At 44.1% G+C, this 17,434-nt stretch overlaps 1 protein-coding gene across 5 annotated transcripts in view; it reads left to right on the top strand.

Moving 5' to 3' along the window:
- FMNL2 (formin like 2) overlaps window positions 1-17,434 on the top strand; it is a 302,656-nt gene that overhangs the window by 61,545 nt on the left and 223,677 nt on the right. The window contains exon 1 of one of the 5 annotated variants that reach the window (XM_032410457.1): window positions 11,930-12,156. The exons of the other annotated variants lie outside the window; for them this stretch is intronic. Coding sequence (XP_032266348.1) covers window positions 12,013-12,156 — 144 coding nt within the window. The 5' untranslated portion in view covers window positions 11,930-12,012. Of the gene's footprint in view, window positions 1-11,929; window positions 12,157-17,434 lie in introns of those variants that run through there. 5 annotated transcript variants of the gene reach the window in all.

Below are 17,434 nucleotides of genomic sequence, written 5' to 3'. Positions count from 1 at the left end.
AGCAAAGGTGGAACGGAAGCCTTACTTACATTGTTCAATCCAGTGGGGATTTGCGGTGAGGTCAGTCACCGGCCTAGAGGCAGCACAGGAATAGATTTGTACTTTTTATATGTTGGTAAATAAATCTCTATCTCCTGTACATATTAAGATTTTTTTTTTCTTTGTGAAGAGGGAATGGTGGTGGTCAAATGTGACATTTTGTAACATACGTTCCAAAATAAAGTGAGGTGGAGGGCATTCGTGTTGTTGTTTCTCTAAGAGGTGAGTTTTGGGAGGTCAGGATGAGCAGGGCCCTCCGTGTCAAGCCCCCCAGAGTGCTGACTTCTTGCCGCTGTTGCTCATCTTCTTCCTCCTGCGTGCTTTGAACCTGTCGGGGCTCCTCACTGGCCTTGGTTCATTTTCCCTGCCTCTGAAGGGAATGGCGGGTAGAGGGCGCATTTCTGTGTTGGCATGTTGAGGAGAAAAACGTCTGCTTGGGGACAGGTGAGGAGGAAACCGGTGGTGGTCTCGCTGGTATTGGGAAGCTGCTTTGTCAAACACAGCATCTGGTTGCACGTACGGACTCTGAGGTTCTAAAATAAGTTCTTTCACTCCCCCCCTGCAATGAGGCTGGGCCTTACTATTAAATAGAAGGCTGGATTACAAAGTGCTTGGGAAGGAAGGAAAGGTCCTTCTGACATTCAAGGAATCCCACTTTCTGGTTTTTTCCGGAGCAGGTTTTTCCTCTCTCTAGGAAGCCAGTCTGGTTCCTGTCCCCTCACTGACCGGTACCTAGAATGTTAACAGAATGACTCATGTTCCCAACATCCTGTCCTTGTTCTAGAGAAAGGGGACTGTTTGCCTTTGGAAAACACAAAGTTTACCTCTGTGGAAAAACCCCAAAGCAAGCATTGCTTTGGCACAGTTTTCCTTAAATGATATCTTGCAACTTTTTTTTCTTGAGACTTTTTTGAAAAACATGAAGGTGTTGGGTTTTTTTGTGTATACTATGTGTGCCAGGTGATGGAGAATTTGAGAGCCTGGACATGGGAAGGACTGACCATTTGCTCCAACTCCCTTTTCATGGTTCTAGAAACAGAGGTCTGGGTGAAGTAAAGTGATTTGAGATCAGAAAACTGGTCAGTGATAATCAGGACTAACTACTACCTGAGTCTCTCTCCTGCTTCCTGGTTCTGGGCCTTGACTTTGTGGTTTGTGGTGGGATTTTGAGCATCTCATTGGCCTAATTAGAAGTTCTGTCTCTGTAGCATGATACTGATGTCCGGGGGTGTTTGCAGCGGCATAGAGCCTAGTAGAACGGATAAGAATACATGACATCATACATTATGTTGTTTCTCAGAAGCTGAGAAGATGGAGAGAGGTGACAATTGTCCTGAGTCTTAGGACATTCTGTCACATTTTAGCCTCCAGACAGGTTTTGGGCCATTCTTCTCTCTTGGGACTTGACTCACAGGGGGGCTGGATTTGACTCTTCCTTTTGTTTCAAGTTCTGAAACTGTGATTTCATGTTTCTCTGAACATACATTGTACATCTTTTCCACAATGAAACAGAACATCCAGTATGGGCAAATCCTTATGCCTTAATTCCAGTGTTCTAGAACGTGGGTTTCATGTTATTTACAGGAATGTTGTTTTTTCTCATCAAAGAGGGGACTGAGTACCTCAGTTCCTAAAGTTACCTGCTGTGTTGGCTAGCGTTCTGAGTGAGGGGAGGTGTAGTCAGTTAGGTCCAAGTTGTTGTTACAGCAGGTAGAAGAACCGTGGGAGAAGAGGAAAGCAATTAGTGTGTGGGAGTTATGGACCCATCATGTAGCCTCACCTTTTCTGGTGTCTTCAATGCTGTGCTTAAACATATTTGGCTGGTGCCATAAAGACAATAGTTTCAGTTTCTTCCAGAGTCCACGCTGTCTTTTAGATTCTGACTTTCATCATGGTAGTAGAATCTTTGTCTGAATGGTGTTAGAGAGTGTTTCACTGCTTTTGCCATTATTATCTCCATTTTACGGATGAGAAATTTGAGTCCTAGCAAACGTAGGTAATTTGCCTCGACTCCTAGAGCTGGCGTAGGTGGGATCTCAAACCCAGGTCTTTCTGACGTGAAGGTTCATGCTTTTAACCCTGGTACCTTCCACATGTCGCCTGCTGCCTGCCCCATTTTAAGTGGGCGATGTGTCCTTTACCTAATTTTCGGACTGATTAGAAGTTCATCATTTTCTGTTTGCACTCAACTCTCTGTTATGGTTCTATGCCAGGCACTAAAAACATTTTTATTAATGATTTAAAGGTAGTGGATGTGATGAACTGAAAGGGGAAAAAAAAAAGGCCAACTAGCTGCTGAGTCACTCAGACTTACACTGGCTCTGTCACTTTGTAACCTTGGCCCAAAAAGTAACTTCTCCATGCGTCCATTTATTTCTTCGCCTGAAAAAGTAGGGAAACTGTTATTGGCTGCACTGGGCTGTTGTGACATTAGAAACTGAGGACGTTAAACTTGTGGCTAGTGCTTAGCACGTAATAGGTAATTCGTGAGTGGTTGCCGTTATAGTTATGTTGATGTTAAATTGAGAAAAACCCAAAAGGTTTTCTTTGACTTTATCTTCTTTTTTTTTTTTTCCCTCCTAAGGACAGAGCTTGTCATTTCCGCTAAACGCCTGCTAGCCTCAGGGAGTTCTCAGTAATAGGACGAACATGTCATCGATGGAGAATGAGGGTTGAGTGTTATCAGATACCGGTTCCTTTGGTGCCTCTTCCCCCGCAGCCATTGGGGAAAACTGCCGCAGCCGGAGGCCCTGTGGAGTGCAAGCCCCAGCTTGGCACGCGGACTCCTGGCAGGGCCCCCCTTCAGGGAGCTGGATGGAACTTTCATGAGACCATTCTCTTCTCTTCAAGCCTCCGGTGTTCACACGTCTCCGCTCACTGGAAAAGTCCCCACCCCTTGACTTCTGCTGAATGGTGGCCCAGCAACCAGAGCTGGCCTGAGCATGAAATGCAGAGGAACCTCATTCTGCCCTTGCTTTTTAGCATTTTGGTATTTGAAGTTTTATCTGCCACACTGAGTCTGTTGGGGTCGGCTCATTTGTCAGTTTCATCTAAGAAACAAACCTCTTTATCTTCCCTTTCCTTCAGCTTCTTGGGAGAGATGGATTTTCTAGGCAGAGAAAATTGATCACAGTGACAGGAAATAAAACAGTCACCCGTGCAGTATCTGGAACACAACACGTACTTGGTCGATGAAAGAAACCATAGGTGACTGTAGTCTTTGTAGCTCTACGAACGTGTTCAGTATTTTGGGGCACTGAGGGATCTGTTTATAAAGGAAGAGCATTGGGTTCAGTAACTTGGGTTGGAAAACTACTGTTCCATCTCCGAGTGACACCTGAGGATGGGAGGGTGCCAGGGAATAAGGGTTGGGCAAGTGGATTCATGTAGCTCCCCACTTAGAATAAGGTCCATATTTGAAAATTAACAAAGAACCTTGAATTAGCTACTGCTTGTCGAATAATCAATACATATTGAACAGTTGTGATTGGTCAGGATACGTAGCACTTAGGTCTTTCTGTACAGAACTTAAAAAAAAAAAAACCAAAACACTTTAAACAGTGAATCTACCTTGTATTCATCATAGCCTAATGTTCTCTTCCATGTCTTTGTTGTGTTCTTTCTTTATTTTTTTGGTTGAGTGAGTAAGCCAAACTGGTTTATAAAACATCTATGAATTTCAAGTCTCTGGGGAGTGAGAATAGAAATGACAGCATCTAGAGCTTCACATTTGCCAGTAAATTGCTTACTTAGCATTCTTCTCCTATTTGTTTTTCCCAAGCTGCAGACTCTATCAATCAGAAATCAAATGAAATTCAACAGTTGTGAGTTGGGTGTGTTTTCCTTGAAGTAGCTGGTTCTGACCACCAGACCTGGTGGAATGCTCGCTGTGCATTGGTTTCTAAAGCCAGTCCTTAGCAGGTACTGGAAAAAAAAAAAAATTGGAAATTCACCAGTTCAGAGAGAAGGAGGTTTGCAGTTGGCTTCATAAAGTTTTTCTCAGGCTTTTAAAGTGGTGAGTCCAGAGCCATTGATGGAACACTATAAGGTGTGTCCTGTCTTCTCTTACCTCTTCACTGATGTAACAAGGTACTCACTGGGGCGCCTGGGTGGCTCAGTAGGTTAAGCGTCTGCCTTCAGCTCAGGTCATGATCTCGGAGTCCTGGGATTGAGCCCCGCATCGAGCCTGCTTCTCCCTCTACCTGCTCTGCCTGCCACTCCCTCTGCTTGTGCTCTCTCTCTCTCTGACAGACAAAATCTTAAAAAAAAAAAAAAAAAAAAAAAGATACTGAGGTGCTCCAAGGAAATAAAAATATGATTTTCCAAATGATTAGCTGTTTTCTGCCCAAATCTGATGGCTATGTACAAGGCTTAAAAACCCCCTTCTCTGTGGAGGATTAGGAAAATGGCAACTGGCAAAACCAATGTTGTATAAAGGTGATATAATACCACTTATTCGTTAGTTCTTTGTATATGGAAATGTTTTCAGTGTTTTGTTTTTTTTTTTTTTTTTTTTTTTGAGGTAGAGAAGGTAAAATCGTGGCCCTTGCCCTGGACTAAATTATGGTCCGAGAGTGGTTCTTTAGAAGCATAAAGAAGAGGCAAAGAGCAGGGACTGAGTTTGGCCAACTGTGGGGAAAGTTAAGGAAAGGAGTGCGATGGAGTCATGGGAAAGCTTGGTGGTGGTGGAGGGTTTTTCAGTCAGTAGCGTAAGCTTCCTATTTCATGTAGGATATAATTGAATGCTAAATGAAGTCGGCATCAATGAGGCTGCTAGCGGTGACCCTGGGTGCGAGAAGACATGGTGGAGAAGTCCAGTTCAGCAGGGATGGACACCTGGTTTATCACGATGCTGCTGCTGATACCGATGCTTTATCAAGGCTTTAGCACATGCCAAGCACTTGATTTGCTTTTCCCCATTTAATCCTCACACTGACCATTTTCAGATGGTAGTTGAGAGGAATCCGTAATGGGCTCAGGATTATCCAGCCAGAGGTAGAGATGGGGTTTGAAACCCTGATGTCATGCTGCACCCTGAGAGGAAGGCAAGGTCATCGAAATAGACTGGAACTAGAGGAATATTTTGGAGATAGAAACCACAGTGCTTAAAAACAAGTATGTGAGCTTGAGGCAAAATGAGAAGGAAAAAGATGACTTTAAAATTACAGTTCTGGAGAAAAGGCAAGATCACAGTGCTGCTAGTGATGGGGGTACAAAGAGTTAACTACGATGCTCTGTCTTGGGCATGTTTCTGGACTCCTCTTCCTAGAGAACAGTCAGTAACCTTTGATCATGGTTAATTTCGTCTTTTGGCTTTCCGGAAACAGCTGTAATTCCAAGTGCTTGCTGTCAACGTGGAACACAGGTTGTGAACACGATGCTTTAGTGCCAAACTCTTGTCACGCAGGGGCTGTTGACTGCAGCAGCCGACCAGTCCCCATTGCAGTGGAGCCCAGATTTACACGTCACACGTGATGACGTCCTCTGATTTAGCCCGTGATGTGACTGGTGTCTCTTTCTGCAGTAAAGTGATTGTCAACGATTGACAAAGACCCTCCTTGGGAAGGACTGCATTTATTCTAACTTCTCCAGATCAGCCTTTGGTCTGAGTCATGCCGGGTGGAGGTAGCATTCTGAAAGGCCTTGTGGCGAGGGCCCCAGTGTTCGCAGGCCTGTCTGAGCCACATGGAGCTGATCAGATTTCTCCCTGACTCCGGAGGAATGCTGACTAAATCTTGAGTTCCGTATTGTGACTTCATTAGTGGATCTGTCAAGGGGCCCAAGCCTGTTGGACAATTGTCCCTCCCCCCATGCCTGTCCATGCATGGCTCTTTGGAATCACCATGAATCATTAAACGTTTTTATTCCCTTTATGCCAGCTTGTTTTCTGAGTTTACTGGGTGAAAAAGTGAATCTTCCCCAATGAAGGATTTACTTGATTGAAGTAAGCCTCCCCTTAGAAGGGGGTATTAGTGTTGTGAGCTCTGGGGTCTTACGGCAGCTGGCTGGCTGCCTAGACGTGTGCTTGTGCCCTTTGCCCCAGATTATTTCTTGCTCCTGCTTGCTACAAAAATCACTGAATGTACTGGTAACTGTTAATTACCTCCAGTTAAAGAATAGCAAGCCACTGCCCTTCAGGTGGTCTCTGGAATGCTTAGAGCAATGCTTTTCAAGGAAACCTTTTCCTTTCCCACCCTCCTCACCCCCAGCAAGTATTTTCTTTCTCTCTTTCCTTTTTTTTTTTTTTTTAAAAAGATTTTATTTATTTGTCAGAGAGAACACAAGCAGAGGGAGGAGCAGACTCCCTGCTGAGCAGGGAGCCTGATGTGGGACTCGATCCCAGGATCCTGGGATCATGACCTGAGCCAAAGGCAGAGGCTTAACCGACTGAGCCACCCAGGCGTCCAGCAAGTATTTTCTTTTAGGAGAAACATAGGAAGGCATCAACTCCTTTGCATTTCCTTTCCTAAGAGAGAGTCAGTCAAATACCTAGTCCTGAGAGCATTAGATACAAGCAGGTAAGGTTTTTTTATTTTTTATTTTTTAAAAGATTTTACTTATTTATTTGACAAAGTGAGACAGCATGAGAGGGAACACAAGCAGGGGGAGTGGGAGAGGGAGAAGCAGGCTTCCCGCGGAGCAGGGAGCCCGATGTGGGTCTCGATCCCAGGACCCTGGGATCATGACCTGAGCCGAAGGCAGATGCTTAACGACTGAGCCACCCAGGCGCCCTAGCAGGTAAGGTTTTGATGAGAGTTGTGAAAAGAGAGAAATTCTTCGAAGGGAAAGTGAAATTATGCTCCCTTAGAAAAGCCTGAACAAATAGACATAATTGGTTGTGTGTTTGGCTGTGTGCGTCAGTAAAGTGGTATTTTACATACCATCAACGGGGAGAAGAATGTTGGAAGAATGGTAAATGTTTGCTCAAGACGAGAAATACATGACTTCCTTTTAAGAATCTACCCATTTCCCACATTGCCCATTCATTTAATTGACCATACTCTCCTGGAGAGGGAGAGATAGTATGTGAGGTCAGTTTTAAAATCCCCTCCGTCCCTCTTCCTAAGAGACCCTCTTCACAGGTAACCCACTTTGGGCTAAGTAGGTAAGCCTGCGGGGTTATGGCTGACCTCAGGCATTGGGGCCTGATCCTGTGCTCACTCTACCAGCTAGGGCTCGGTGCTGTCCCTGCCTCCGGATCCATCTCTCTTTCACTCCCACGATACCTCAGCAGATTCCTAGCATGCTAAATGGTGCAGGTTACTTCAGTGACTCCCGTGTGACTGAACTCCTGGGTAGCTGAGCACAGGGTGGTACCCTTTTTTTTGATGTCATAAAATAACCTTTGTATCCTTTGGAGTTGAGCTTTCAACTGAATGTGGAGCTAATTCCCTGACGCACATTTTAAGTGAGCCAGGGGTGTGTGCTGGTTCTAGTGCATAGCTTCTCTGGTCAGGGGAGGTGACCCCATGATGGCGGCCCCGCAGCTGAGATCACGAAAGCATCCCAAGTAGTATTTGGAAGTCAAATGCTAGGTCACAGTCATTTGGGGGGATTAATCTCCTCCTCAAGATTTTCTACCTTGGGATTCTTCAGCAGCTGGAATGCTAACTGTTCACTGCCATTTCCTTGACCGTGTTATCACTTACTAAATTCATTCTTCTTTGTATCACCTGTACGAGTGAGGCTGGTTCTTGCTCTGTCGTGTTGTCCTTGAGCAGGTGGCATTTGGAGCCCTGTGAAGGCTCTCCTTGTGTATTGTTTTCATAAGCTACACGGGGCACAGAAAGAACACCAAAAGACACTTTTTCCCCAAGGGTAGGAGGGAAGGGGAGGATAGACAATGTGCAGTTTATATATGAATCTCATGTGAGTGCCCTTTAGAGGAGATTATTTTCTGATTCTGTCTTCTCTTCAGTCTTAGATCTTATCCTTTCTTTCCTCCATATTTGTTACATATACATTAGCTTTTTTAAAATTAGAAACAAAATTTATGCCAGTCTTCTGTTGAATTGATTTCAACTTTTTCCTGGATTAACCTATGTTTAGAGCCTCTATTAATAAGAGACATATGTCTTTCTAAAGACAATAAAATTCATATGGGACAGGGGAAAGGCAGAAAGAATTTTTGGTTCCAGTCTGATACATACTCTGTGGTAGATGGCTCGGTAGTCAAAGATTTTTGATCTGTCAAGCAGCAATTTTGTATAGGTATTTCTGATAATTACATATTGACAAATATCAAAGTAATAAAAGACTTTCATGGAATATTAAGCCTGTCCATTTCCTTCTATCATTCTTCCTTCCATATCCATTTCCTATGTCACTTTCTGCCTCATTTCTGTTGTTTGTCCATGCTAATTCAAGTATTGATGTGTTTCTGTTCTCCTTTTCTTCTTCTTTGTGCCCGTCTATGTGGAAGGCAAGCCAGCCATTGACTGGTCTTGGTAAGGATATTGAAGTTGTTTCCATCTTCAGGGAAGGGACAGGGAATAGTCTTCATCTTGATATTTCTTCATCCGTAGGTGTAAAGTGTCTTTGCACCTACTATAAGACCAAAAACAAACAGCCACCCCTCCCCCAACCAAAAAACTAGAGGGACCTTTTGGTAGAGAGAAATGGAGAAACTTGGATTGACCAAAGCATCCAGTTACCAGAATACTTCTCTAGCTAATAGCTGTATTAAAGAAAAATGGATTTTTTTTTTTTTTTTTTTTTTTTTTTTTTACAAGTGAAGAAACTTAACTCTTAAAGTGGTAATAGAGGTAAACTGAAATGGAGACTTAAATATTCTATCTCCACCAAGTGATTGTTTCTATTGACATTTCTATGAGCTTTATGAACTTGCTATTATTACAGGTCAAAAATAGTTGAATGACAGGGATCTCCTGTGGTTCAACCCAGCAAACCTGATGCAGAAATGGAGACCCCGGAGGGTTGATCAGCTCCCTCTGCACCCCCCCCAGTTCTGTCCTTGAACTCAGTAAGCAGACAATCATATGATTGCTGACATTTGTTTTCTCTTTGAGTCTCTCTCTTTCTTTTTCCTCCTTCCTTCCTTTCCTTGAAGAGTTAACAGATATAAAGGAGTAAAGGATGTCTTTGTAGGAGAGGCAAAGTGACTGATACTTTGGGGAGTGAGCAGCAACAACAGAAGCTGCCTCTCAACGCTAGGACAATAATTACATCCACATTTAAGGACAAGGATACAGTGGAGCCAGCCTCTATAGAAATGAGTGTATTTAGTCATTGGTCATTTTGTTTGTCCGAGCCAAATCTTGTTGTCCTTGAGGAGCACGGATTGTGCTATTTTTCTTTGCATTCCTGACATGCTTAAAACAAGGCTGCTGCAATCTACTGTAGTTGATTGATGCCGGGAACGTTTGCTGCACCTAACAATAGCCCTTCTCCATGAAACACTCCATTGATACTTTTAGAACTCATTACTGCTAACCAAACAGTAGTGGTTTTATTACTGCACTAATGGAGCCTGGTACTTGGAGTCTGGGACTTGGCGGGGGGGGGGGGGGGGGGGGGTGGGGCAAGGAATGTGGGCAGGAAAAAAGGACCCCTTTCCATGATTCATGGTGTCCCCCCGAAAAGTTGGTAGGCAGTTTCCAATAACGCAGTGTGATAATCTAGATACAGTGCAGGGTTTAATATGCATATGCAAGGATGCACTAAATGAATTATTCCTAGCAGGGAGGAACAAGGGCTCTCTTAGTAAAGAACCAGCAAGACAGCAGAGTTTTCTATGGCCTTTCCAATAAAGTGATTTGCTTTCTTAACAGTGCATGGAGGCAGACAAATGAGTTGTGAAAGCTAGAGATACTGATGCACACAGGATTGTGCTCGACTTGGCAGGCTCCTCGTTGTGGGCACCAAGACAGGCCCAAGTGACAGCTTTTACCCTCTTTCATATTTTTGGTAATGTGCTTGCGTCCCTCCTTCTCTCCTCTTGTTTTTATCTGTTACTTTAATCGAAGTGGTTTATTCATTTACCTTTCATATGATTGCTGACATTTGTTTTCTATTTGACCCATTTTATGTTCTTTTCTCTCCTTCTTCACCTCTTTTGGGTTAAGCAAAAAGTTGTTGGTCCGTTTATCCTGTTTATTGACTTGTTAATTTATTTATTTTTTCATGGTTATCTCAAGGATTATAGGATGCATCCTTGACTGATTATAGCCTAAAGCAGGCTCTTCTTTTATCTCTTTGTTTTTGTACACTGCTTGTATTTGGGAAAGTTCATGGTTCTTGATGAACCTAACTGGCAGTGGAATGATTTTGTCCTTCTTTCCTGCTTGAATCCCTCCCACAGGAGGTGTTATTTACTGCAGTTGCTTATAATAACTTTCATTAAAGCTCTCACCCAGTGTCACCTGCCCTTGGAGATGCTCCATTGAGAAGTGGACATCCCCACTGTTGCGTTGTTGGCTCTCTGGAGTAAGTATGGAAGCTTGCCAGTGTCCCCCTGAGACAATCAGCTCTTCAGCAGCAAAGATGTTTCTATCCTTTGTGCCGTGACATCTGGTGCACGGCAGCCCATCAGGAGAAATCTGAATACTAGGCACTGGCTGAAGTCAGCCAGATCGTAGGGCCCACCTCAGAGGGTGCTGGAGGGTTTTAGCCCATCTTAGTAAGCTCTAATCTTATAACCCCACCAGTTTCTATCAGTCCCTTCTCGAAGTCTCAGTTGAATCAAGGTGGCCATTGGCTTTTCTTATCTCTGATGTCATTCTGTCTCACACACACACACAGTAACTTTCAGCTGTAGTCACTCACTGGTTGCCATCTATAATGCTATTACAAAAAAATTTAATAAAGTGATAGAGCCCTCGAGTATATCTGTTAGCTGCCATTATTTTTCAGGGAAACGTGCGGAAAAGGCATGGAAATAATGAATAGAAAGATCCTTCAGTTTCTCTGGGACTTGTTGAGCTTTGTGTGCCCGAAGCATATAAATACGAAAATGTCCCAATACAAAATACCTCCCCACAGAGTCAGCTGTGCGTAGGTCACTAATAATTGGGTCGTTGTGAGCTGCAATGAGGAAAGCCCGTAGTAGAGGTATAAACTTTGTCTTCTGGTGCAGCTTTGTGTCACTTCTGTTATGTCATTGGTTTTCTTTAATAACCCCAGAGATTATCCTACGTGAAGTCCCACTTCTCGGTAATGGAGGGCTTTTTTGAATCATGCAGGTTCTTTGCTTGACGACAACATAGTCTCTGCAGAAGCAGTTGGATTTGTCAGGGTCTAAGTTCCTCATCCAGCTTTCCTAGCTTTTGAGCACCTGTGGATAAGCTCCATTACTTCTTTCTTATCTGTTCAGGAGGGATAACACTCAGCTTATTTCACAGGCTTGTTGTAGGGCTGAAGTTGTATATTGGTTCCTAAAAGCAGTTTGAAAAACTGTGAGTCCCTCTACAGATGCGTTCTGTGCATTTTTCCCTGCTGGGCGTTTTCCATTCGGGCAACTCAGAGTACAGAGGTACCTCTCGTACAGCTTGCTAAGATTATTTATTTTTGAGGTGGGTGGCGGAGCACTGAAGCCACTAATATTGAGTATAAGAGAATCTCTTTCCCCGCTCTTAACTGTGCTATGGTTGGTAGCTTCTCCAAGGACCTTAAGTTATAGTTGGTAGCTTCTCCAAGGACCTTAAGTTATAGTTGGTAGCTTCTCCAAGGACATTGAGTTTGCTCCAGTTTGCTCCAGTTTGGGGCTCCGTGATAGGTGACAGAAGTCCGAGGGGAGAGAGCAGCCGCTGCCGCGAAGCCCTGTAAACTTTCAGAGAAGAGTTTTCTCAAGATAAATTAGCAAGAAGTTGTTTCCTTGCACAGAGGCCCCGGCTTGATGTGAATTGACTCTCCAGAGAAATATTTACCGCAGCTTCTTCTGCCAAAGTGAATGTGGTCACCAGGGGCAACAACAGCCGCAGCCTTTATCCAGACAAGTGCAAGCCCTGAATTCAGATGCCCCTTCGTAGGGCTGCCAGCTGGTCTGGAATTTGGAGTGCAGGAAATGGATGGTCAGTGTTAGCTTCCCTGGGTATTGGAAGAACCCTACTGATTGGAGCATCTGCCAAGCATGGGTGGAAGAAAACTCTCGAGAGACTAGTAAGTGGGGCACTGCTGTATAGGTGTGCTGCTCAGGGCTCAGAGGCGCTGCTGAGGTTGTTTCTTAGGCGACGGTAGAAGGGGCAGAGCTGTTCTCTTCTCAGGACCCCGTGAGGGCTGGGGAGGGGTGGTGGAGGAGAGAAGGACGCCTCTCGGAACAGAGCGGGGCGTTTGGTGTACTTAACGCATTTCTGGAATTGACTTGGAGGAGTGATGTTCACTTCTTTTTTCAAAGCAAGATTAGTGGATAGTGACAGTAACTAGCGACTAGTATTTTGTCTTTCATGGGGGAATGAACCCAGCTTCTAATTTCTGTAAGAAACCGCACCATGGTTGAGCTCTTACTCTAGGGAGCTGGCTAGATGTTTGGCAAAGCTGCTGTGAAATCGCCCAGGTTTTCAGACAGTTGAAGTGAAAGATCAAAGCCGTAATCGAATAGGTTGGGTGGGGACTTCTTCCCCTCTGCCAGCGGCAGCCTTGACAAATGCAGCGCAGTTGGAAGGGCCTGAATCCAGAGTTGTCTGTGCTGACTTCTAGCCAAACCAACACAGGGACACCTGTGTGATTTGGAGGAGACTTTCAATGAGATTAGATTTTAGTTGCTATATTTAACATTTAATTATACCCTATTGGGATAAATTTTAATTTCTCAAGTGTTACAGCCAAGGCATGAGAAAGTGGGTCAAGTAAGCTAACAGAATTTAAAAAAAAAAAAAAGCAACATAAAACATTCTGAACTCTGTTGTGTCTCAGGTAATTAATTAGAATAGCCTGTGGTTATTAACATGGGTGAATGTTTCACAGACCTAGAAAAATAGTCCCACTGTCTCCCAGATTGGGAGTCTGCTTTTAAAAAGACTTGAAATAATGGGATTCAGGTATAGGTTGTCTTCTGTGGGTATGTGCGGTGAATTCCCATTCTGATTTCCACATTGGTGTTTATCATCCTAGTCTCATTGGGGAGTGTAAAGTTATCTGAAGAAACATAAGGTGGCCTAGGCAAATCTGACATTTGCTAGGCTCTTTAAGTTAAATAGAAAATACATGAGTTTAGGGGTGCCTGGGTGGCTCAGTCGGTTAAGTGTCTGCCTTTAGCTCAGGTCATGATCTCAGGGTCCTGGGATCGAGTCCTGCATCGGGCTCCAACCCCGAATTGGGCTCCCTACTCAGCGGCGAGCCTGCTTCTCCCTCTCATTCTCCCTCTGTGTTCTCTCTCTCTCAAATAAATAAAATCTTTATAAAAAAAAATACATGAGTTTATGTGGAGTCCAGTTGATACATGTCCCTTTGCTGCCCCTTGGGGGCCAGTGATTGAGAGGTGACTCCTTGAGGTTTGTGTTGGACTTGGGTTTGTAGTCTCCAGATTAAAAAAAAACACATCAAGGTTATGGCTTAACCAGAAGAGTTTGGGAGTTCTGTGAAGGACATTGACACACACTGAAAATCCCTTGGCTTTCTGTCAGCTGAATCTGCTGACTGGTAGACTTTCAGGGCAGGAGAACAGCCTTGCTCTTGGTCAGTACTGTGTGCCGACAGTGGGGCCAAGAGGGTTTTAGGCGATAGTCCAGGGCATTGGGGGTATCGGATGTGCAGATACACAGGTGTTCCTGTGATCTGTGCACGTATATCCAAGATAGTCAGGGCCCTGGGACTTAACAGTGAGGGGCTGGCTTTCGAGACAAAAGAGCAGAAGAAGGAAAACAGGCAAGCACATGAGGTGTCTTCTCCTTTGCTCTGTTCCCATCTACTTTGGCTGCCTTGACCCGTAACCTGGCCTTCCGTGGGCCTCACTGAGTTAGTGCTACAATCTCACTGCCCCGGAATTGTTATTTTGACCTGCCCCGTGTGTTTCTTTGTGCACCAGTGAGTGTGTGGGTAAATGCACTGACTTTAAAAATTACAGCAGCTCTTGGAACAGTTGGAACCTAGAAAAGTCGCCCATTGTTCTATTACCTTTCACCTAGTAATTTCCCTTTTCTCTTAATTTACGTGCATCAAAATTTTTTGCCACATATATATTTTTTTTAATTGTAAAATATACAGAAGAAAAATGTTACCGTTCTAACCATTTTGAGGTGTACAGTTCAGTGGTATTTAATACTTTCCCAGTGTTGTTCGGTCATCACCACACTGTCCGTCTCTAAACCCTCTACGCAGTCAGCGACACCTCCTCCCCAAGCCCCGTCCCCCCAGCCCCTGGTCACCTCTACTCCACTTCTCAGTCTCCATGAGAAGACTGAGAATTGGCCTATTCTGAGCACCTCACGGGAGTGGAATCGTACAGTATGTCCTTTTGTGTCTGGCTTGTTTCACTTAGCACCAGGTCTTCAAGGTTTTTATCCGTGTTGTAGCTTATTTCAGAATTGTATTTTTTTTTTTTTAAAGGCTAAAGGATATTCCGTTGTATGTGTGTACCACATGCTGTTCATCTACTGATAGCCATTTGGGGTGTTTCTGCCTTTTAGTGTTGTGAGTAATGCTGTTGTAAACATTGGTGTACAAGTGTCTATGCTCCTGCTTTCAACTCTTTTAGAAATACACCTGCAAATGGAATTGCTGGGTCCCGTGGTAATTCTGTGATTAATGTTGCACAACGGCTGCACCAGTTTATATTCTCATCAGCAGTGCCCAGGCTTCTGAGTTCTCCATGTCCTTGCCAACACTTGTTATTTTCCGCTTTTTTTTTTTTTTTTTTAATAATAGCCATCCTAATAGGTGTGACATGATGTCATGGTGATTGTGAATTGCATGTGTGCCTCGATTTTAAAAATGTGTATAAACAGCATACTTCTTGTTTTGCATCCTTGCTTAGTCAGTATTTTATCATGTTCCTTTTTGCCTTTAGAACGACTTTTTTTTTTTTTTTAAAGATTTGAGAGAGAGAGTACACATGTGGGTGTGAGTGGGGGAAGAGGGAGAGGGAGAGAGAGACTCTTCAAGTAGACTCCTCGCATGAGGGGCCCGATCCTAGGACCCTGAGATCATGACCTAAGGCGAAATCAAGGGTCAGAGGCTTAATTGACTGAGCCACCCAGGTGCCCAAGAATGACTATTTAATTGTATCTTTCTGAGATCCATGTTGCAGTTACCACTTCTCTGAAGAAATAGAATTGGAACCAAGAATGCAAATGTGGCCTTTGCTACAGACAGAAAAGGACAGAATGAAAGAGTGTGTACATGCCCTTGAGAATACCCCAGGAGGAAACCGTAGGGCGTCCTATGCCCATTTTGGACCTCTGAGGAACTTCATAGGAAACACATGTGTTGGATGCTATAGAATATGAGAAGGAGTCTGGTTGTAAGAGGCAAGTTTCTGGTTAGACAAAGTGGATTAGACCAAGGCCCCTCCAGGCGACAGAGACAGAGCAGAATCATCCAGTTTATCATCTTTTCCCCAAGGCTGAGAGGCTTTTAAGTAGTTTGGGAAAACTTTGAAGAGGTAGGGAAAGCTTGAGAATAATTTAAAAACATGTACCCTGCAGGCCAGTTTGTTAAAAGCCCAATTTAACCAAAAGGCTAAGGCGGAGATTAAACAAAGCCTTTGAAAAAGAATCTTAAAATACCCCATTAGGAGAGATGACGGGGTATGGTCACTAAACACCAGACTATTTAGAAGAGTCAAACAAAAATGAGTGCTTTGTGCCAAGACTAATTTGGTCACCAAAAATTATAGAAACTTTGAGAAGATAACAGAGAATGCTTGCAAGCAACATGGACTCTTTGTAGACCTGAGTTGAAACATGTTTAACTATGGAGCTTCATTTGTAAACATGATTGCTAAGGCTAAAGCTGAATATTATTTAGAATCCTAGTAGGAAAACGCCCATACCCCTTTCCTACTGACTACTTTTTGACTTGTAGTTTCGGAAAGAAGCCTCTATTTCTGAGTATTACCTGAAAAAAACAAAACAGAACACAAAACAACAACCCAACCATTAATCAGGTCTCTCTCAGTGCATGGAGGCTTGTCCTACAAGGCAAAGGTGACCAGGACCACACCCAAGCCTGGGCTATCGGGCATCAGTGGTGAGCTCATCTGTGTTTCAGGAAGGAGCTGACCAGCCATCTCTGAGTCCAAAAATTGCCAGCCAGACACAGTCAGCTCTGAGCTGCATAGTCATTCCAGTTGACTGGGTTGGGATTTGCAGACGAGAGCAGAGAGAGGAGTGAATGGAATGGACCCGAGGGACTTGATTCATGTCTGTGGAATTCAGCTCCACGGTGGGGTGGCAGGAGGTGGCCTCCTTGGTGACAGTGCCTCTGTAAAGATACTTAGAAACCCCCTGGTGGAGGGAACTTGACCAGGTTCTACCCTGCATCTCAGTTGGAGAGGCCTAAAGAGCCCAAGACTAGCAATAGGAGACCTGGGTTCCAGACTTGGGTTTGCCTGTTGTTTGTGAAATCTACAAACACGGATGATCAGTGGTTCTGCCAGGTTTGTCGGCAGTGGGTAGATGCATCACATAGGTGGGAACTTTTTGGAATGGTAGAATACTGTAAGCGTTGTTACTAGTAGGTGAAATAGTAAAACGGAAATGAAAGAGTAACTCCTCTGCCCTGTCCTGTCCTCAACTCATTTCCTCTTTGGGCATTTCTTGGGATTCTCTTATCAGGGGATATAAAGCTCCCACGAAAGTCTTTGGCTCTGAAGACATCAGAATTGAATGAACGACTTCAGAATTTGAAAAATAAATGATGGGCGTATTACAGACCTTCTGGTGGTTTGCCTAATCCCAAAGCCAGTAATGTGAGGTACTTCAGTTAGAGAACAGATGAGTTCTCCTCCTTTTTCTGGACAAAGTTAAGGATGCAGGTCCTTGCTAAGGTGTCTGGGAAACTTGGGCGCGATTCTGAAATGTAGTGTCTACCCACCGCCCCTGCACGTAGGCGTGGCCACTCGGTTTGTGAAATCTGCAAACACGGCCAAGAGTAAGTGGGTGGTATGTGCAGACTCCCTCGACTCTTCCTCATAGGGTTTCCTCCAGATGCTTATCAAAGGACCCTGAATTCAGCAAGAAACTTCTAGAAATGCAAGACGACTCAATTCTGTTGTCAGAGCATGCTTTCATGTTGTACTGAGTAAAGTGAACTACAGATAAGATAGTACAAGGGATTGATGTTGTAGGAATCGTGTAACTGGGTAAATGAGCAGGCTTATGAGTTGCCGTGTTTGCACTGTGATATCTGCTTACATTTTATTGTGTTTGAACAGAATTATAATGTAATTGCTAATACTGTGCTACCGTGTTGGAGCATCTGCCGTGCGCCAGACGCTGGG

The sequence above is a fragment of the Phoca vitulina genome, unplaced genomic scaffold (assembly GCF_004348235.1).
Source record: "Phoca vitulina isolate PV1807 unplaced genomic scaffold, GSC_HSeal_1.0 scaffold1, whole genome shotgun sequence".
NCBI lineage: Eukaryota > Metazoa > Chordata > Mammalia > Carnivora > Phocidae > Phoca > Phoca vitulina.
The sequence above is the reverse complement of the archived record's forward strand: the minus strand, read 5'-3'. Positions and strand labels throughout refer to the sequence as shown.